At 43.5% G+C, this 21,582-nt stretch overlaps 1 protein-coding gene across 4 annotated transcripts; it reads right to left on the reverse strand.

Annotated features, from left to right (window-relative positions):
• Positions 1-312: 312 nt before the first annotated feature.
• On the reverse strand, positions 313-18,491 carry LOC121565991 (polypeptide N-acetylgalactosaminyltransferase 17). Of its 4 annotated transcripts, none has more exons than XM_041876279.2 (12): positions 17,811-18,491; positions 17,221-17,441; positions 15,152-15,335; positions 10,403-10,569; positions 8,366-8,573; positions 6,018-6,215; positions 5,694-5,811; positions 5,151-5,336; positions 3,007-3,144; positions 2,767-2,862; positions 1,319-1,480; positions 313-736 (listed from the first exon to the last, which is right to left on the reverse strand). In XM_041876279.2, exons 2-12 carry the CDS (start codon positions 17,390-17,392, stop codon positions 602-604), a joined length of 1,764 nt encoding a protein of 587 aa, XP_041732213.1. In that variant the 5' UTR covers positions 17,393-17,441; positions 17,811-18,491; the 3' UTR covers positions 313-601. The 4 variants fall into 4 exon arrangements, with proteins under 4 accessions (XP_041732213.1, XP_041732207.1, XP_041732211.1 ...); XM_041876273.2 differs by having other exon boundaries at positions 17,221-17,630; XM_041876277.2 differs by having other exon boundaries at positions 8,366-8,540; positions 17,221-18,491.
• Positions 18,492-21,582: the final 3,091 nt, after the last annotated feature.

The following is a 21,582-nucleotide window of genomic DNA, read 5'->3' on the forward strand; positions in this document are numbered from 1 at the left end:
GGCTGCCTCCTCCTTTACTCCCTCACAGACACACCGCATAGTGAATGTGATTGTTCTATTCATACACATGCCGCATTCTCATGGCTCTGCTAGAAGTACCCTCCGCTGATGCTAGCCAGCTGGGTTAGCCAGCTGACAGTCCTTTGAAATCGCTCTAAAAAAATGTTTTGGGATGCCCTCCTTCACAGTTTTTCACTCAAAATGAAAGACAAGTAAGTAGAGGACTAACTAATGAGTACAAAGCACGGCATGTCAGAGATAGTTGTGCTGAATCCTGAATCAGTCAAAAAACTGTTTAGAGTCTTAATTCGCTTAGGGGTTTTCATATTTGTTTATTTTCAATTTGTTATGATCTTAATGGGTTGGTGAAAAGGAAGTGCTAAAACCCTTTCAAGAAATCCCATCATTGAAGTTGAATAAATCTGTTGCAATAAAGGCTGCATGATGTGTTAATATGGTATCAACTTATTCACCCCATATGGTGTAATAGTTATTTGCATCCACAAATGTTTTTTTGTTTTAATAATACAGTATGACATCTGATACAATTCAGTACAATAACACTATCTTGGTCAAAGAAGAATTCTGCATCATGCTGTGGCTACTGCTTCATTGTGTTTTTGATGTTCCACCTCTGTCCGGAGCAGGTCTGAAGCACCAGCAAGTGTCCGAAGTAAACGTTAGCATGTATCACCTCCAGACAGCGGCCCGTGGCTCTGTTGATGATCGACTCGTTCTGAAGGACAGATGAAATCGAATGTTCTCAATTGAGTAGGCTACTACCTTCATGTGTCCTCATAGTATTCATAAAGAGTCTCAGACTAAAAGTGCTGATCTTGGATCAGTTTAGCCTTTTACATTATAATGAATGGACAAGGGGGATCTGATCCTAGATCAGCACTCCTACCCTGAGATGCTTTATGAATACGGGCCCTGATCACTGTCGGCAACAGTCACCTCCAGGCAGCTTCTATCATTTTTTATTTCCGCTTCACAGGTCCTTACAATGTGGTTATATTACAGTGTTACTACACAGGATTACCCTACACAGAACCTTACAATGTGGTGTTATTACAGTGTTACTACACAGGGTTAGCCTACATAGAACCTTACAATGTGGTGTTATTACAGTGTTACTACACAGGGTTAGCCTACATAGGTATGGCATGGCAGGGGCTTGTTGCGGCCCTATGCTCTACAGGGAACGAAGAGGAGTAAGTAAATAAATAAGTAAGCAAGTAACACGGTATAAGAGCAACTTAAATTGAAAGAATGAGCCATTGTTAAAAATTAAAAACGATGTAAAAATGAGTCTGACCTGAGAGAAGTGCCATGTGGTCAGCCTGGTGTTGGAGACTTTGTCACAGTTGAGGAGCTGAGGGAAATTGGAGACCTGGTCGTCCATCAGACAGCGTGTTTCCTCCCCTGTACTGCCCAGAGCACCCAGGAAAAACTGGCCCTCCTTGGTGTACCGACCCAACTGGAAGGGACAGGGATACTCTACTGTGAATGGCTGTTCAAGGGCTATCAACAACAACTATATGTGTTCTCCCCTGTACTGGCCAGAGCACCCAGGAAGAACTGGCCCTCTTTGGTGTTCCAAATGGTAGGAGAGAGACACAGGGAGACAAAATGAAGTAAGCGGTGGATGGTAAAGGGCTATCAACAACAACTAGGTGTGTCCTCCTCAACTGGGAGGAACACACAGAGATAGGTTACAGTAGTACATGGCTAAATGATAAAAAGTGATCAAATATTTGTATTTCCCAAGAATGCTAACACATTCTTTTTTGACAGTGAAGTCTGTTGTATTACGTTTCCTGGAGAGCAAGTTGTTTCTGTTTCTATTCTTTGAAATGATTTGTGATATGATATCACATCCGCTCTCATTCAAAGTGGATCTTTTAAAAAAACTCAAAAGCATTAACATAATATGATTTTGAGACATTTTGTTTTGACTGTAAAACCAGTCATGATATCTGCTACATTTGTATGTCACAGGGGCAAAGGGCTACATTCTGGTAGTTTTGCTGACGTTTTGTCCATGTTTGTGTATGAACCACATAAAAAAATTAAAATACAAAAATATACAAAAATACAAAATACACAAACAATTTTTTTTATAATAAAAGATAGAAAAGGTACAAAAAAATTACTAAAGAAAAAGGTACAAATAAATAAACAATTTAATGAAAAATATTTTTAAAAATACAAAAATTATATATATAATACAAATGAAAATTCTAAATATACTCGAAAAATTAAGAATAAAAAAATGTGTAAAATAAAAAAATAAAAATTGTAAAGTGGTTGTCCCACTGGCTATCATAAGGTGAATGCACCAATTTGTAAGTCACTCTGGATAAGAGCGTCTGCTAAATGACGTAAATGTAATGTAAATGTACATTTAATTTGGAATAAAAACACATTCTGGTATAAAAACATTTCCCTGCAGATTTTGCTCTCACAGCTTGCAGGCACAGTACCTCTCTGGTGAACCTAGAATGTGTCCCAAATAGCACCCTATTTCCTATAGTGCACTACTTTTGGGACATATACCTAGTATGTCTAGGGCGGCAGGTAGCTTAGTGGGTAAGAGCGTTGTGCCAGTAACCGAAAGGTCGCTGGTTCTAATCCCCGAGCCGACTAGGTGAAAAATCTGTCGATGTGCCCTTAAGCAAGGCACTTAACCCTAATTGCTCCTGTAAGTCGCTCTGGATAAGAGCGTCTGCTAAATGACTAAAATGTAAATGTATAATAGGTTACCTGAGGTCCCATTCCGTGACATGGGTGCAGGGTGGCCGTGTGGTTCACCTTCTCTCCCTGGTCCATACACAGATGGGTCGCTTTGCTACTATGAATCTACAGGGAGAGAGAGAGAGAGAGTAAAGAGAGAACGGGTGGGAAACTTTTTATGAGGGGAAAAAGCTACTTGGCTGCTAAAAGCATATTTGATGAGTGTTTAGTAAAACTTTGTGTGTAGGCCCTGTCGCCAGTCAGACTCACCTCCCCGTAAAAGAGAGTGTTGTTGTACCTCCTCATCTCTGGATAGACGTTGTCCAGGTACCACTCAAAGTTCTTACATTGCAGAGACTTCCTCAATGCAACCCTCTGAGAGATGTCCCCATAGTCTATCCCATGGTTCTGGAACAGGGAGTGGTTGATTACAGATTGTGTCCCAAATGGCACCCCAAAGTAGCCTCGCGAGCCATCCTATTCTCACGACCTTACAATAATGGTTAGCTGCACAGAATTCCGGGTGGCTCACGAGGCTAACCCCATAAGGCTCTGGTCAAATACAGTGGGGGAAAAAAGTATTTAGTCAGCCAGCAATTGTGCAAGTTATAATTTTTATCATAGGTACACGTCAACTATGACAGACAAAATGAGAAAAGAAATTCCAGAAAATCACATTAGTATAAGTATTTGGTCACCTACAAACAAGCAAGATTTCTGGCTCTCACAGACCTGTAACTTCTTCTTTAAGAGGCTCCTCTGTCCTCCACTCGTTACCTGTATTAATGGCACCTGTTTGAACTTGTTATCAGTATAAAAGACACCTGTCCACAACCTCAAACAGTCACACTCCAAACTCCACTATGGCCAAGACCAAAGAGCTGTCAAAGGACACCAGAAACAAAATTGTAGACCTGCACCAGGCTGGGAAGACTGAATCTGCAATAGGTAAGCAGCTTGGTTTGAAGAAATCAACTGTGGGAGCAATTATTAGGAAATGGAAGACATACAAGACCACTGATAATCTCCCTCGATCTGGGGGCTCCATGCAAGATCTCACCCCGTGGGGTCAAAATGATCACAAGAACGGTGAGCAAAAATCCCAGAACCACACGGGGGGACCTAGTGAATGACCTGCAGAGAGCTGGGACCAAAGTAACAAAGCCTACCATCAGTAACACACTACGCCGCCAGGGACTCAAATCCTGCAGTGCCAGACGTGTCCCCCTGCTTAAGCCAGTATATGTCCAGGCCCGTCTGAAGTTTGCTAGAGTGCATTTGGATGATCCAGAAGAGGATTGGGAGAATGTCATATGGTCAGATGAAACCAAAATAGAACTTTTTGGTAAAAACTCAACTCGTCGTGTTTGGAGGACAAAGAATGCTGAGTTGCATCCAAAGAACACCATACCTACTGTGAAGCATGGGGGTGGAAACATCATGCTTTGGGGCTGTTTTTTCTGCAAAGGGACCAGGACGACTGATCCGTGTAAAGGAAAGAATGAATGGGGCCATGTATCGTGAGATTTTTAGTGAAAACCTCCTTCCATCAGCAAGGGCATTGAAGATGAAACGTGGCTGGGTCTTTCAGCATGACAATGATCCCAAACACACCGCCCGGGCAACGAAGGAGTGGCTTCGTAAGAAGCATTTCAAGGTCCTGGAGTGGCCTAGCCAGTCTCCAGATCTCAACCCCATAGAAAATCTTTGGAGGGAGTTGAAAGTCTGTGTTGCCCAGCGACAGCCCCAAAACATCACTGCTCTAGAGGAGATCTGCATGGAGGAATGGGCCAAAATACCAGCAACAGTGTGTGAAAACCTTGTGAAGACTTACAGAAAACGTTTGACCTGTGTCATTGCCAACAAAGGGTATATAACAAAGTATTGAGAAACTTTTGTTATTGACCAAATACTTATTTTCCACCATAATTTGCTAATAAATTCATTAAAAATCCTACAATGTGATTTTCTGGATTTTCTTTTCTCATTTTGTCTGTCATAGTTGACGTGTACCTATGATGAAAATTACAGGCCTCTCTCATCTTTTTAAGTGGGAGAACTTGCACAATTGGTGGCTGACTAAATACTTTTTTTCCCCACTGTATAGTGCACTATATGGGGAATGGGGTGCCATTTGAGACGCATACACAATTACAAATATATAACATTAGCAATTAAATGTATGGTGTACATATACTGTATAATGTAGTTAGGATAATGAATAGATAAACTGAAATAGACTAGTGAAAATCTAGGTAGGGGAATAGGCGTTTTATCTGAACATATGTACGCAAAACTGATCATAGATCAGTGTATAGCGGGAACTCCCTGACCTGGAGCTCAATCTGAACATACATTTTCATATGCCAAAAAAAACAGTATGTTTTTTAAATCAGTATGTTGGAGCAACTCACTTCCATTGGGATGTTCCAGGCCAGGTAGACATGGGACTTAAACTGGTCCATCCAGACCTCGGCCACACGCAGGGCATTACGCCGCGTGCTGGAGGCTATGTTGCTGTGGTAGGGCTTCTTCATCCTGGCGATGTGAGCCACTCTGGAGCAGGGCAGCACCTCCATACTGCCCCCACACAGCCACACCTGGTAGTTGGTGGAGAAATAGTATGAGAACAGAACATATACCTTCACACACAACAAATGTTCTGCAGGATTAACACAAATAATTAAGAAGGCAAGTAGACAAACACACAAACAAACATAACCCAATGCTTAGTTCTACTCATAGAACCACAATTACGTACTTGCTGAAATACGACAAGACACACATCAAATACAGGATACAGAATACACTATTCACACACTAGTCACCCTGCCTCTCACCACCCTAACATACAGTTACTGCGTCCCAAATGGTACCCTATTCCCTTTATAGTGCACTACTTGTGACCAGGGCCCAATTATGCTCAGCCTTCACAGAAGAATGGGTGCCACACAAACCTTGATCCCCAGTTCGATGTTCTCTCCTCCGTAGACATCCATGCCAGAGTCCAGGAGCCCCAGGTGCCCAAAGTAGTCCCGGTTCACCACAAAGGAGCAACCAATCATTGCAGGAGTTCTGAGGGGGGAAAGAGGGGGATTCTGTTTTTCTTATTTTGGCGATGGGGTTCTCTAAATTCAAGTGTTTATTTAGTTGTGTGTGTGCGCGTGCAGGTGTGTGCCCGTGTGTGTGTGTGCCCGTGTGTGTGCGTATGCGTGCCCGTGTGTGTGTGTACGCGTGCCTGTGCGTGTGTGCATATGCGTGCCTGTTTGTGTGTAGCCTACCTAATGGGTGCAGAGGTGTCCCCGTCATCCCACCACTGTTTGGGGGGGTTGATGTACATGCACCACAGCTCCCAGTTGTAGCCATGGCCAGAGTTCTCGTAGCGCTCCAGCTCAAACGTCTCGTGCTTGATGTTGTCGATGGAGGGCAGGATGATCCTCTTGTGGTCCTCTTTGATTCTGGTCAGAACCGGCTCAGCCCTGACATAGAGAGACAGACAGATGGGGCCGGAGGTTTCTTAAGATCTCCTCTCTCCTTCTCTCTCTTCCTCCCTACGCCTCCAAGTCAGTCCCCCTAGTTCTTCTGAGTTGGATTTATAAGTTATTCTTTTTGAGTCGGCTCAAAGGGTTACAACTCCATAGGGAGAAGCAGTTCCCTGTGTAGTGGGTAGTTCTTCTGTGTATCCGTGGGCCCTGGTCAACTCTAGTGTATACAGTGCCTTGCAAAAGTATTCATCCCCCTTGGCGTTTTTTCCTATTTTGTTGCATTACAACCTGTAATTTAAATGGATTTTTATTTGGATTTCATGTAATGGACATACACAAAATAGTCCAAATTGGTGAAATGAAAAAAATAACTTGTTTCAAAGAATTCTAAAAAATGAATAACGGAAAAGTGGTGCATGCATATGTATTCAACCACTTTGCTATGAAGCCCCTAAGTAAGATCTGGTGCAACCAATTACCTTCAGAAGTCACATAATTAGTTAAATAAAGTCCACCTGTGTGCAATCTAAGTGTCACATGATCTGTCACATGATCTCAGTATATATATACCTTTTCTGAAAGGCCCCAGAGTCTGCAACACCACTAAGCAAGGGGCACCACCAAGCAAGCGGCACCATGAAGACCAAGGAGAAGTACAGATCAGGGTTGGGTTATAAAACAATATCAGAAACTTTGAACATCCCACGGAGCACCATTAAATCCATTATAAAAAAATTGAAAGAATATGGCACCACAACAAACCTGCCAAGAGAGGGCCGCCCACCAAAACTCACGCACCAGGCAAGGAGGGCATTAATCAGAGAGGCAACAAAGAGACCAAAGATAACCCTGAAGGAGCTGCAAAGCTCCACAGCGGAGATTGGAGTATCTGTCCATAGGACCACTTTAAGCCGTACACTCCACAGAGCTGGGCTTTACGGAAGAGTGGCCAGAAAAAAGCCATTGCTTAAAGAAAAAAAGAAGCAAACACGTTTGGTGTTCACCAAAAGCCATGTGGGAGACTCCCCAAACATATGGAAGAAGGTGCTCTGGTCAGATAAGACTAAAATTGAGCTTTTTGGCCATCAAGGAAAACGCTATGTCTGGCGCAAACCCAACACCTCTCATCACCCTGAGAACACCATCCCTACAGTGGAGCATGGTGGTGGCAGCATCATGCTGTGGTGATGTTTTTCATCGGCAGGGACTGGGAAACTGGTCAGAATTGAAGGAATGATGGATGGCACTAAATACAGGGACATTCTTGAGGGAATCCTGTTTCTGTCTTCCAGAGATTTGAGACTGGGACGGAGGTTCACCTTCCAGCAGGACAATGACCCTAAGCATACTGCTAAAGCAACACTTGAGTGGTTTAAGGGGAAACATTTAAATGTCTTGGAATGGTCTAGTCAAAGCCCAGACCTCAATCCAATTGAGAATCTGTGGTATGACTTAAAGATTGCTGTACACCAGCGGAACCCATCCAACTTGAAGGAGCTGGAACAGTTTTGCCTTCAAAAATCCCGGTGGCTAGATGTGCCAAGCTTATAGAGACATACCCCAAGAGACTTGCAGCTGTACTTGCTGCAAAAGGTGGCTCTACAAAGTATTGACGTTGGGGGGGTGAATAGTTATGCACGCTCAAGTTTTTTCTGTTTTTTTTGTCTTATTTCTTGTTTGTTTCACAAGAAAAAATATTTTGCATCTTCAAAGTGGTAGGCATGTTGTGTAAATCAAATGATACAAACCCCCAAAAAATCAATTTTAATTCCAGGTTGTAAGGCAACAAAATAGGAAAAATGCCAAGGGGGGTGAATACTTTCGCAAGCCACTGTACATAAGGAACATACCAACCATGACTGTACTTGAATACTAGGCCTACTTTTAATACTGTCAGTTGATAAAAGCTTATGGCAATTCACTTCTTTAGATTATCATTACAAATATGGTCATGCAATACAGTATGCTAGATGGCTAGATGGTTAGTAGTAGTATGAAATTCCTTCAGCTGGAAAATCTCACACTGCTGCTTGACCAACTGCTGAATTCAAGTATTCCTTCTGATCCCCCCTTTAAGTCAAAGTTTGTTAAACCATCGATCCCAACAACTCAAAGTTCAACTTGAAACCCACACATACACTCACCAGGAGGGTGTGAACTCAACGTGGGCATCGAAGAAGCCTGTCACCTCGCCACTGGCTGCCTTCCAGCCCTCAATGCGGGCACGGATCAGTCCCTCACGCTTCTGGTTCCTCACAACTTTCACCAGGCCTGGGTAACGCTTGTTTACATAATCCTCCAACGGCCCTTTCAGTTGCTCTAGGACACACAACCAAATACAACTAAGCAAAACTACACACACAGACAAACATATGCATGCAGACACACACAGAGGCACACCCACAAACACTTTCAGAAAAACACTCAAGTGCATGTGAGCACACACACACACACCAGCATGCATGTACGCACACACACACATGCACACACGCATACACAGAGACATACACACACAGACACACACACACAGACACAGACACAGACACAGACACAGACACAGACACAGACAGAGAGAGAGAGAGAGAGAGAGAGAGAGAGAGAGAGAGAGAGAGAGAGAGAGAGAGAGAGAGAGAGAGAGAGAGAGAGAGAGAGAGAGAGAAGATGAATCTATTTTCATGCGCTCCAGTGCTTTCTAACAGTCTCACAACAACACCAGGGGGAGTTGGGTGCTTCCTGAGCTATGGCTTCTGCTCTACCTTTGATCTCTCGCTCAACTGATCAGCTTTGTCCCCCTGGACATGCTCTCAAAACCCCCACTTCCCTCACACAAACACACACTGGCGGATGTGCTCAATAGTGTGCAACTGCAGCCCATTGGATCCTGCATGAACCAGCACGACATCTTCATGCTTGTGACACTTTTGAATATGGGTCAAAAGGGAAATAAAAGTATTATCTGAGTTTTCACCCACGCCTCCCGGAGTCCTCCTTGCTAGTTAGCAGGAGCGACACCGGTAGACAGTGTCCTACGATACCGCCTGCCGAACACATGCCCTCACTGTCATTAACAGAACTGCGGGAAAACAGTGCCTGACACCCGGGGGTCCTACCGGTCGCCCCTGCCTCCCACAACAGGCAGGAGGCTGGGACGACACCATGCGCTAGCTAACTAGCTAACTTGTGAGCGACACCGTGAGCTAGCTTGTTAGTTAGCTAGCACACGGTGTCGGCCCAGCCTCCCGCCTGCTGAGAAAACCGTGCCTGACAGGCGGGGGCCAAGGACACTGTCTACCGGAGTCTCCCCCCGCCTACCGCTAGCACAGAAGGTGGGAGGATGGGGGGGACCGCATGCTAGCTAACTAGCTAGCTTGTGAGTTAGTGACACTGCGTGCTATCTTGCTAGTTAGCTAGCACACAGTGTCACCCCCGCCTTAAACACTTACAAATAGAAGTATAAAAAGGGGTTCCTGCAGATGCAGGAATGCCCAAATGCAGGAATTGCCCGAATTGCACCCTTCTAAATGTGCTGGCGGATGTGCAGTGCATGTGTGGCTGACAGGAGAAGAGTTAGAGGGTGTGTGTTATTTGTTTGCATGCATCTCCACCTCAACCACTGCAATAGCTTATTTTTCCCCCTCCATGATGGATTGCTGCCCTCTGCCGTCCTGCCGTGCCAGGAACATAGGGGAAATTGAACCGCCTCTCTCTCCTTGTTCTCTTTCCCTCTCTGCCCCTCACCTCTACTAAACTCACTTCCACCCTTTCACTCTCTCCTTCTACCCACATCTCTCCCTTCATTTCTATATGCACCTTTCATTGTCTCTGTCTTCCTCTCTCTAACCACCTCTCTCTGCCCACTGCTTAATCTCTTCACAACTCTCCCTCTCCTCCCTTCCTGTCCCTCTCCTTGGATGGATTTTGTCTTGCCTTGATCTGACTGTCCTGTCCGTGCAGCAAAACAGCATGTTGGACAAGGATGTCTTTATAAAGCATAGAATAGAATATAATTCAATTAAATATCATATGAATATGCATCAATGTATATTGGATGTGTGTGTGTGTTCTCATACCATTTCTTCACCAAAATGCACTTCCAGATATGAGTGTGAGTGTGTGTGTGTGTCTATGTGTCGGCGTGTGTGGCAGTGTGTGTGTGTGTGTGCATGTGTATTTCTCCTCACCGTCATCGCTGTAGTCGTCCACCAAGATGATCTCTTTGAGGAGGTGAGCCGGTGTGTGATTGACAGCTGAGTGGACTGAGCGGAGGATTACTGACAACGCCTCGTTGACAAAGATAAAGATAAGGGAGATGTTTGGAAGTTCCCTGGGGAAGCTGGCCTTTTTACACCTGGAGACCACACACACACTCACGTACAAAGACATATGCAGACACACACACACACACACACAGAGAGAGAGACATTCACACACATCATTAGCTATCATCACTAATGACATCAAACACTAATACATCCTTGTATATTATAATTAAACGCAAACGGTGAGTCCATCATTCAATGTTCAGTAACATGGTACTTGAACCCTCCTATATAAAGCTAATGTATTAAGTAGCCCTATATAATAATATGCATATAATATAATGTAGCCCACCCTTATGGCGGAGGGCTCATATAAAGTACTACCCAACATTCTAATGTAGGTTTCCAAGTTTATTAACACCACGCAAGATGCTTCTTCTCCAAGTCTCTTCTGTACATTATGATCCCTGTTGATGAGCTCACACATTTTTGTTTGCAAATGAAAATGAGAACCATGTGCCTCTTTCTGTTCCCCACAATCACATTTTTCAAAACACGCATGCACACACCCCCTCTCCCTAGGCTCACAGTAAGTGCACTGTGGGAGACGGAGATAAGAGGCCTATTTTTATTGTAGCTTTTGTTATAACGAGAGCCAGCCTTAATGAGAGGAAGTGAGGAATCTGTGGCTGGCTATGTCCTAATAGTTCAAAGAGGCTTTTGTTTTGGAGTTTTTACTCTTTGACTGTGTATAGGTATCTATCCTTCCCCTTATCGCCTTTCCCTCATCTGCACTGGTTTTAAAGAAATGGACAGGTGAGAGCAAGTCAACAAGCGTGAGCCAGTCAGCAGTCACTTTCGACTGAGATACACCCGAAGAATTGTGATACAGTACATCCCGGTAAGTAAGGAAAGGATTGGGTGATTTTAGTCAACTCAATCAAACATTTTCTGTGTGCTGATGGGTGGTGTACACGCACAAGCATAATGTGTGTGTGTGTGTGTGTGTGTGTGTGTGTGTGTGCGCGCGTGTGTGTGCAGTGGTGTAAAGTACTTAAGTAAAAATAATTTTAAATACTACTTAAGTAGTTCTTTTGTGTATCTGTATTGTACTATTTATATTTTTGATCACTTTTACTTTTACTTCACTACATTCCTAAAGAAAATAATGTACCTTTTACTTCAAACATTTTCCGTGACACTCAAAAGTACTCGTTACATTTTGAATGCTTAGCAGTACAGGACAAGGGTCCAATTCACACAGTTATCAAGAGAACATCCCTGGTCATCCCTACTGCCTCTGATCTAGCGGACTCACTAAACAGAAATGCTTCATTTCTAACCCCCCTTGGCATTTTTCCTATTCTGTTGCCTTACAATCTGGATTTGTTGGGGGTTTGTACAACATGCCTATCACTTTGAAGATGCACAAAAATGTTTTGTTGTTGAAACAAACAAGAAATAAGACAAAAAAACAGAAAACATGAGCGTGCATAACTATTCACCCCCCCAAAGTCAATACTTTGTAGAGACACCTTTTGCAGCAATTACAGCTGCAAGTCTCTTGGGGTATGTCTTTATAAGCTTGGCACATCTAGCCACTGGGATTTTTGCCCATTCTTCAAGGCAAAACTGCTCCAGCTCCTTCAAGTTGGATGGGTTCCGCTGGTGTACAGCAATCTTTAAGTCATACCACAGATTCTCAATTGGATTGAGGTTTGGGCTTTGACTAGGCCATTCCAAGACATTTAAATGTTTCCCCTTAAACCACTCGAGTGTTGCTTTAGCAGTATACTTAGGGTCATTGTCCTGCTGGAAGGTGAAGCTCCATCCCAGTCTCAAATCTCTGGAAGACTGAAACAGGTTTCCCTCAAGAATTTCCTTGTATTTAGCGCCATCCATAATTCTTTCAATTCTGACCAGTTTCCCAGTCCCTGCTGATGAAAAACATCCCCACAGCATGATGCTGCCACCACCATGCTTCATTGTGGGGATGGTGTTCTCGGGGTGATGAGAGGTGTTGGGTTTGCGCCAGACATAGCGTTTTTCTTGATGGCCAAAAATATCAATTTTAGTCTCATCTGACCAGAGTACCTTCTTCCATATGTTTGGGGAGTCTCCCACGTGCCTTTTGGCGAACACCAAACGTGTTTGCTTCTTTTTTTCTTTAAGCAATGGCTTTTTTCTGGCCACTCTTCCGTAAAGCCCAGCTCTGTGGAGTGTACAGCTTAAAGTGGTCCTATGGACAGATACTCCAATCTCCGCTGTGGAGCTCTGCAGCTCCTTCAGGGTTATCTTTGGCCTCTTTGTTGTCTCTCTGATTAATGTCCTCCTTGCCTGGTGCGTGAGTTTTGGTGGGCGGCCCTCTCTTGACAGATTTGTTGTGGTGCCATATTCTTTCCATTTTTTAATAATGGATTTAATGGTGCTCCGTGGGATGTTCAAAGTTTCGGATATTTTTTTATAAACCAACCCTGATCTGTACTTCTCCACAACTTTGTCCCTTAACTGTTTGGAGAGCTCCTTGGTCTTCATGGTGCCGCTTGCTTGGTGGTGCCCCTTGCTTAGTGGTGTTGCAGACTCTGGGGCCTTTCAGAACGGGTGTATATATACTGAGATCATGTGACACTTAAATAAAGTCCACCTGTGTGCAATCTAACTAATTATGTGACTTCTGAAGGTAATTGGTTGCACCAGATCTTATTTAGGGGCTTCATAGCAAAGGGGATGAATACATATGCACGCACCACTTTTCTGTTATTTATTTTGTATAATTTATTTTAACAAGTTATTATTTTAATTTCACTTGACCAATTTGGACTATTTTGTGTATGTCCATTACATGAAATCCAAATAAAAATCTATTTAAATTACAAGTTGTAATGCAACTGTCACGTTCGTTGTATAAAGGATCGGACCAAGGTGCAGCGTGGTATGCGTACATGTTTAATTATTTAAATAAACACTTGACAAAATAACAAAAGCAACTGAACGTGAAGTTCTAAACGCTAACAGCAACAAGCCTAAACAGAAACCGAATCAAAAACAAGATCCCACAACTAAAGGTAGGCAAAATGGCTGCCTAAGTATGATCCCCAATCAGAGACAACGATCGACAGCTGCCTCTGATTGGGAACCACACCCGGCCAACATAGAAATAGAATAAACTAGATTCTATCCAAATCACACCCTGACCTAACCAAACAGAGAATACAGGTGATCTCTAAGGTCAGGGCGTGACAGCAACAAAATAGGAAAAATGCCAAGGGGGATGAATACTTTTGCAAGGCACTGTAAATCAAAAATCAAAAATAAAATGGTGCCATCTGGTTTGCCTAATATAAGAAATTTGAAATTATTTATACTTTTATGTTTACTTTTGATACTTAGGTATATTTTAGAAATTATATTTACTTTTGACACTTAAGTATATTTAAAACCCAATACTTTTAGACTTTTACTCAAGTAGTATTTTACTGGGTGACTTTCACTTTTACTTGAGTAATTTTCTATTAAGGTATCTTTACTTTTACTCAAGTATGACAATTGGGTACTTTTTCCACCACTGTGTGTGTGTATGTGTGTGTGTGTGTGTGTGTGTGTGTGTGTATGGGTGTGTGTGTGTGTGGACGTGTTTAACTATTCTTGTGGGGACCAGAAGTCCAAACAAGAATAGTAAACGAACAAAAATTTGACCAACTGGGGACATTTTGTTGGTCCCCACGAGGTCAAATGCTATTTCTAGGGGGTTTAGGGTTAAGGTTAGAATTAGTGTTAGAATTACGTTAACGGTTAGGGTTAGGAGCTAGGGTTAGTTTTAGGGTTTGGGTTAGGAGCTAGGGTTAGGTTTAGGGTTAGGGTTAAGGTTAGATTATTGGGATACGTTTAGGGTTAGGGTAAGGGTAAGGGTTAGGTTTAGGGTTAATAGGATTTTGAATGGGACTGAATTGTGTGTCCCCACAAGGTTAGTTGTACAAGACTGTGTGTGTGTGTGTGTGTGTGTGTGTGTGTGTGTGTGTGTGTGTGTGTGTGTGTGTGTGTGTGTGTGTGTGTGTGCATCTAGCGTGCGTGCACGTGTCAATTGCCGCATTAGACTGCAACTTCATCAATAAATAACACTAAAAAAAGAACAACAAAGAAAGCGGGATTAGGCTACAGAGATATTACTAGATGGTTTTAAGAATATTGTATTTTTAACCACAAAGCTAAGTGGTGCCCAAAACAATAACATCTGCTGTCATAGCTTTAATCATTAGTCTCTCCGACCATGGCAACAACCCAGTAGCAGCGAAACAACTAACAACGCAAAGTATACACTACCATGTTTATGACTTCTGATTAGAGCATGAACCCAAGATTTGGCTGAGATCCTGATATGGGTATCAACTAATACAAAGTGCACCCACACACACACACACAGACTAATGCTTGCAACTTGCAGCTTACAAACCCAAACGTGATGTTTTGACACAATCCTATGTCAAAGCCTGGATTGGTCTTTGGAAAAAGATAAAAGCACATGAAAATTGTAGCGGGTCTATTGTCCTGAAAAATGGTCGTCATCTGAGCTACAGTAAGAGTGGCCCTGGTCAAAAGTAATGCTGCACTTTATAAGGAATAGAATGCCATTACGGGCCAAAAAGAGTGCACTATAGGGTGCCTAAAACTTACTTGCTGGGCCGGTAGTCTGGTATGGACCGATCCAGTGATATCTTTTGGCTGAGGTAAGCATTGTATCCATACTTCTCCCTCAGTACTTTGGCGTCGGCCTCTTCTTTTGGGGCTAGGGTGGCGGGGAGACCCCCTTTACCTCGCCCCCCGAAACCCTCGATCAGCCCCAGGGACTTGGACAGACCTGGAGTTCACACAGTCAAGAAAAGGTAACTATGCTATAACACATTTACTTTTAACAAAGGAGGTAGCTGTATACTAAACCTACAGTGAGGGAAAAAAGTATTTGATCCCCTGCTGATTTTGTACGTTTGCCCACTGACAAAGAAATTATCAGTCTATAATTTTAATGGTAGGTATATTTGAACAGTGAGAGACAGAATAACAACAAAAAAATCCAGAAAAACGCATGTCAAAAATGTTATAAATTGATTTGCATTTTAATGAGGGAAATAAGTATTTGACCCCCTCTCAATCAGAAAGATGTCTGGCTTCCAGGTGTATTTTATACAGGTAACGAGCTGAGATTAGGAGCACACTCTTAAAGGGAGTGCTCCTAATCTCAGTTTGTTACCTGTATAAAAGACACCTGTACACAGAAGCAATCAATCAATCAGATTCCAAACTCTCCACCATGGCCAAGACCAAAGAGCTCTCCAAGGTTGTCAGGGACAAGATTGTAGACCTACACAAGGCTGGAATGGGCTACAAGACCATCGCCAAGCAGTTTGGTGAGAAGGTGACAACAGTTGGTGTGATTATTCGCAAATGGAAAAAACACAAAAGACCTGTCAATCTCCCTCGGCCTGGGGCTCCATGCAAGATCTCACCTTGTGGAGTTGCAATGATCATGAGAGCGGTGAGGAATCAGCCCATAACTACACGGGAGGATCTTGTCAATGATCTCAAGGCAGCTGGGACCATAGTCTCCAAGAAAACAATTGGTAACACACTACGCCATGAAGGACTGAAATCCTGCAGCGCCCGCAAGATCCCCCTGCTCAAGAAAGCATATATACATGCCCGTCTGAAGTTTGCCAATGAACATCTGAATGATTCAGAGGAGAACTGGGTGAAAGTGTTGTGGTCAGATGAGACCAAAATCGAGCTCTTTGGCCTCAACACAACTCGCTGTGTTTGGAGGAGAAGGAATGCTGCCTATGACCCCAAGAACACCATCTCCACCGTCAAACATGGAGGTGGAAACATTATGCTTTGTGGGTGTTTTTCTGCTAAGGGGACAGGACAACTTCACCGCATCAAAGGGACGATGGACGGGGCCATGTACCGTCAAATCTTGGGTGAGAACCTCCTTCCCTCAGCCAGGGCATTGAAAATGGGTCGTGGATGGGTATTCCAACATGACAATGGCTCAAGAAGAAGCACATTAAGGTCCTGGAGTGGCCTAGCCAGTCTCCAGACCTTAATCCCATAGAAAATCTGTGGAGGAAGCTGAAGGTTCGAGTTGCCAAATGTCAGCCTCGAAACCTTAATGACTTGGAGAAGATCTGCAAAGAGGAGTGGGACAAAATCCCTCTTGAGATGTGTGCAAACCTGGTGGCCAACTACAATAAACGTCTGACCTCTGTGATTGCTAACAAGGGTTTTGCCACCAAGTACTAAGTCATGTTTTGCAGAGGGGTCAAATACTTATTTCCCTCATTAAAATGCAAATCAATTCCTAACTTTTTTGACATGCGTTTTTCTGCATTTTTTGTTTGTTATTCTGTCTCTCACTGTTCAAATAAATCTACCATTAAAATTATAGACTGATAATTTCTTTGTCAGTGGGCAAACGTACAAAATCAGCAGGGGATCAAATACTTTTTTCCCTCACTCTATGTCCCAAATGGCACCCTATCCCCTATATAGTGCACTACCCCGTGGGCCCTGGTCAAAAGTAGTAGTACACTAATTATAGAGTGCCATTTGGGATGGATCCTAAGCCTCAGCCTATGTAAATAACAGCAATCATGGTAGATTTTGAGTGACAGCAAATAAAAAGTAACCAATGAGCCATAGTCATTGTTTTTAAGTGGGTAGGCTAGAGTGCTAGAGTCATAGCCTACCATTAAGCTGTCTGTAGACCACGTCCTCCAATGACCCGAGTCTCTTTAGTAATACTTCATGACTGATGCTCAAACCTTGAGCCGTGCCGTTAGAGCGTGATTGTCTTTTCACATCGTCCTGACCGATGGTTTTTGTCACTCGGGTGTGGGTGCACTTGGTCCAAAGTGTCATGAACCCCGCAACCGCAATCACGTTCAACACCAATAACACTCTCCATCTTCTGAACACAAAAGCCATTAAAGTTGTTGATGTCCGGGATCCAAATAGCAGTGTTTTTGGAATGATTCAGGACAAATTCAAGAGTCCTCCTCGTTGCGATGCGCAATAAGGTTCAATGTAGATTTGTGTTGATGAAGGCATTTTTTAAATATATATACATTAGGCGACATTCCACCTGGAGAAGCTGGTGCTGCAAATCAACAGTAGATAATTGCTATGAACTCAGTGTGCGCATTGATAGGCTAGGCTACTATCTGCTGGACAGAGAAACAAAACTGAAACATAGGCTCTATTTCAGATTTCGATTGCTCATATTTTAACATAACGTAGACTAATTACAACATTTCACTAATAAGCTTTAACCACCTACCATTTCGCATTGGAGCAATTTTTAGGCTGCGTCCTCGTGCAGAGTAATTTTGGAGCCTGGTCATGGGCTCTCATCCGTGACTTCTCTGTTTAAAATGTATTGTTAGAAGATCATGCATAGAAGATGTTAGACAAAGAGACTAGCATATTTTCAGTTTTGAAGAGTCCATAGTCTGAAATATTTAAAGAGTCAGAAGGCTATCTCAAGTCTGTCTTTCTTTGCATCCAGCAGAAGTGGGCTATGACGCGATTGAGGAGTACTGCGTATTGAGCCGCTGTCTGTCTCTGACCGCGGTCTTTAAAATCATAGCAGATAAATACTGACCACATAAAACGCATAGGCCTATCCCATGTTTAAGCATTCTCTGTGCAGCTTTGATCCTCCATGTGTAGGACAAATAATTGTGAGATGTTTTGAGCGGTGCATTGCACGAATAGACTGCTACACAGCCAGCCAGCCTAAAATATAAAGGTCCGCAGACGCAGTATCGCCAATGGAAGACACCTCAAATGCAGCACAGAAATGCAGCTGAAATAATTCCAGCCGAGGTGTCTTCTCACATTCTGACTATTCATAAATAATGCTAAACGTTTTTCCCCTGTACCCTTATTCTCGTCGTTTTGTTATTATGTCCTGTTATTTAATTTAGCATAATTCTTCCTATGCGCTAGATAGCGCTTAATAATGGCGCACAGGAAAACACGGAATGGAATTCCTAGGAAGAGATTCGTTTTGAGCGTGCCTGGTGAGTGTAGCAGTGAATAAAGCAGTTCGTTGATGCGGGTGGGTGGGTTGAGTTGACTCACACCAATGACCTGCAATTATAGTGCATTCAAATCATATTTTGTCTGAAACTTTCCTCCCATGATTATTGTAGGCTACTGTAAGCCTATATCCCAAGTGAAATAATGTGTTTGAAATAACATAAAACTGTGATATAATGAACATAATTTCCCCCACTTCTATCTTCCAAAGACTTTCAATGAAGACATAGGCCTACCTATTTTACAATTATAAAGCTTTTCAGAATACTGACATCGTTTTTATTCTGCTATTTAAATGTAATTATTGCATGCTTAAAAAGACAGCAGAGGCTGCAGATCTGACTTTTCTGGACCCCTCTAGCCTGGACCCCTTTTCTCAACAGCTAAAGTTCCCGAAGCTTCTGTGCATGTGTAGGATTGTCAACTTTACAACACAGTCTCTGCTCTACTTGTAGAGAACCTCAATTCACATTTCCACTCTCAATCGTGAATGATAATTCTTTAAGTTTTACAGGTGAAAGGTCCATGCAGCATCCAACCTGCATACCAACCATTTTATCTCAGTTTAATGGGGACGCATTTAGATCTTCTTGAGTTATATGTTTCGAAGTAGCCTACAGTGTTGTTTTGAATTAGGGCTGCAGTCTGCGGCCGACAGAGATCATTGCGGCATGGTTGGCATTTTTCATTCTGCAGATGGGAGCGGGCTGTCAGACAGACCATTTTGGGATACATTTTTTTGTTCTTCCGCAGATTATTTGGAAACAGTCGTCTTTCTGCTTTGTATGCATTAGTCTACCTATTGTATTAAAAACACATCTTTGTCACATTATTCACACACTCTCAGCATTCACTGCTTCAAGTTCTAACCTACCTCTCCTTTTCTATAGGCTATAGCCTATGCATAGGCGAAGAATCACGTGGCAGTTATCTTTCCAAAGAAATTAACTTAAATATGATTAGGCTATAGTTGAAATGGCAAGATGGTGCCGACAGACATGGCAGCTCTGCTTCTAGCTCCTAAGCAACTTTGCAGTATTTTTTGTTGTTGTTGTTATTTCTTACATTATTTGCCCAGAATGTTTTTTTGTGTTATTCCATACAGCTGGAAATAACTTTTGGATATCAGAGCGGTAACTCACCAGCATTACGACCAGGAATACGACTTTCCCAAATTGGATCCTTTGTTCGTACGCCCAAGGGCAATTTAACTTATCCCAGAGGCTGCTCCAAGACGCCGCCGGTGGAGAAGCGGTATTCGGAGTGAACTTCTAGTCCGACTCAGGAGGCGGGCACACCATCCACTGCTTCGGAGTATATTACTCGCTAATGTTCAATCTCTGGACAATAAAGTAGACGAGCTCAGGGCGAGGATCTTCTTCCAGATAGACATCAGGGACTGTAACATACTCTGTTTCACGGAATCATGGCTCTCTTGGGATATACTGTCCATACAGCCAGCTGGGTTCTCAGTTCATCGCACAGACAGGAATAAAGAAAATAAATAATAATAAATAATTGGTCATTTAGCAGACGCTCTTATCCAGAGCGACTTACAGGAGCAATTAGGGTTAAGTGCCTTGCTCAAGGGGCACATCGACAGATTTTTTCACCTAGTCGGCTCGGGGATTAGAACCAGTGACCTTTCGGTTACTGGCACAACGCTCTTAACCACTAAGCTACCTGCCGCCCAGTAGCCTACAATAATCATTGGACTTCACGTATCGTTTGTTTATTGTTTTGTCGTTGTGTTTATTCGTTAATAAACATGTATGCATATCACGCTGTGCCTTGGTCCGTCCCGTCTGTAAACGATCGTGACACACTCCTAAAAAGGTAGGCTATACGCAAAACGTAGCTCAAGATAGAAAGTGCAAGTGTCCGCTCTCGCTCCAACTCTGCTCTCTTCAAACTATGCCTAGCTTATTGGCTAATATAGCCCAGCAATACTGTTACATTAGCTTAATATAATAGGCCACGTGAAAATCTCTGGTAATTTAAGCTATTTCTTAGGTTATTTTTGCACATTTTGACATTGCCTATAAGGCGCAAAATTGCTGTGACCATGGCTGCCAAGCGAGCTGCGTCACATATGCCTACAATTGTCACATCTGCTCATGCAACGCCCTCTACTGCTCATCCTGTGTCTCCTTGACCGGCCGCCACTCCCCCAGTACTCTCTCCCTCTCCCTCTCCCTCTCCCTCTCCCTCTCCCTCTCTCTCTCTCTCTCTGTGTGTGTGTGATTGTGTGGGCGGAGACAGGTGTGCTGGAGTCAGAGCAGATCCCCACCAGCTGCAACCTATTCCATAATCAAGACCTCTACAAATACTCAGTCCTGCCACTTCCACACTGCCAGATCGTAATCTCTGCTCAGTCAGTCTACGGTTCTAGCCGTTTGTTACTATTCAGAGCCTGTTATCCTGTTGTGCCTGTTTTCCTTGCCTGATGCTGTTTTCCTCTCCGCTACAGTTCTTCCCGCTCCGACTTTGGTCCCCATCTCCAATTCCACATCTCGTCATCCTGCTACTCTGTCCTGGATTCCCCACTCTACTACTCCCTTGGGTTCCCCTCCGGACCTGCTCACCCTGTCTCAACCCCCCTCTCTCCAGCCTCAGCCACCGCACCTGGTTTCTAGCAGTTTCTCCTGACCTGCACTCCATCTTCCCCATGTGTTTCAATAAATACCTTGGTTACTTCATCCCAGTCTCCTCATCTGAGTCTGCTCTTGGGTTCCCCTGTTCCACTCCGCGTAACAGTACGATCTGGCCAAAGAGATGAACCCAGCAGACTCTGCTACTCTCCACCAAACCCTCGTTGGCCAAGGCGCCCTGCTCAAGCAACATGACCAAGCCCTGAAGACCCTTCTGGAGCAAATCAAGAAATGTTCACAGAGCCTGTCTGACCTACAGGGCCGACCCCTCGCCCAGAGCTCACAACCAGTTCCAAGTCATTCTTCCCCGCTCCGGGAGCCGTTTGTTCCGACTCCAGAACATTACGATGGCAACCT

Source organism: Coregonus clupeaformis, unplaced genomic scaffold (assembly GCF_020615455.1).
Source record: "Coregonus clupeaformis isolate EN_2021a unplaced genomic scaffold, ASM2061545v1 scaf0035, whole genome shotgun sequence".
Taxonomy (NCBI): domain Eukaryota; kingdom Metazoa; phylum Chordata; class Actinopteri; order Salmoniformes; family Salmonidae; genus Coregonus; species Coregonus clupeaformis.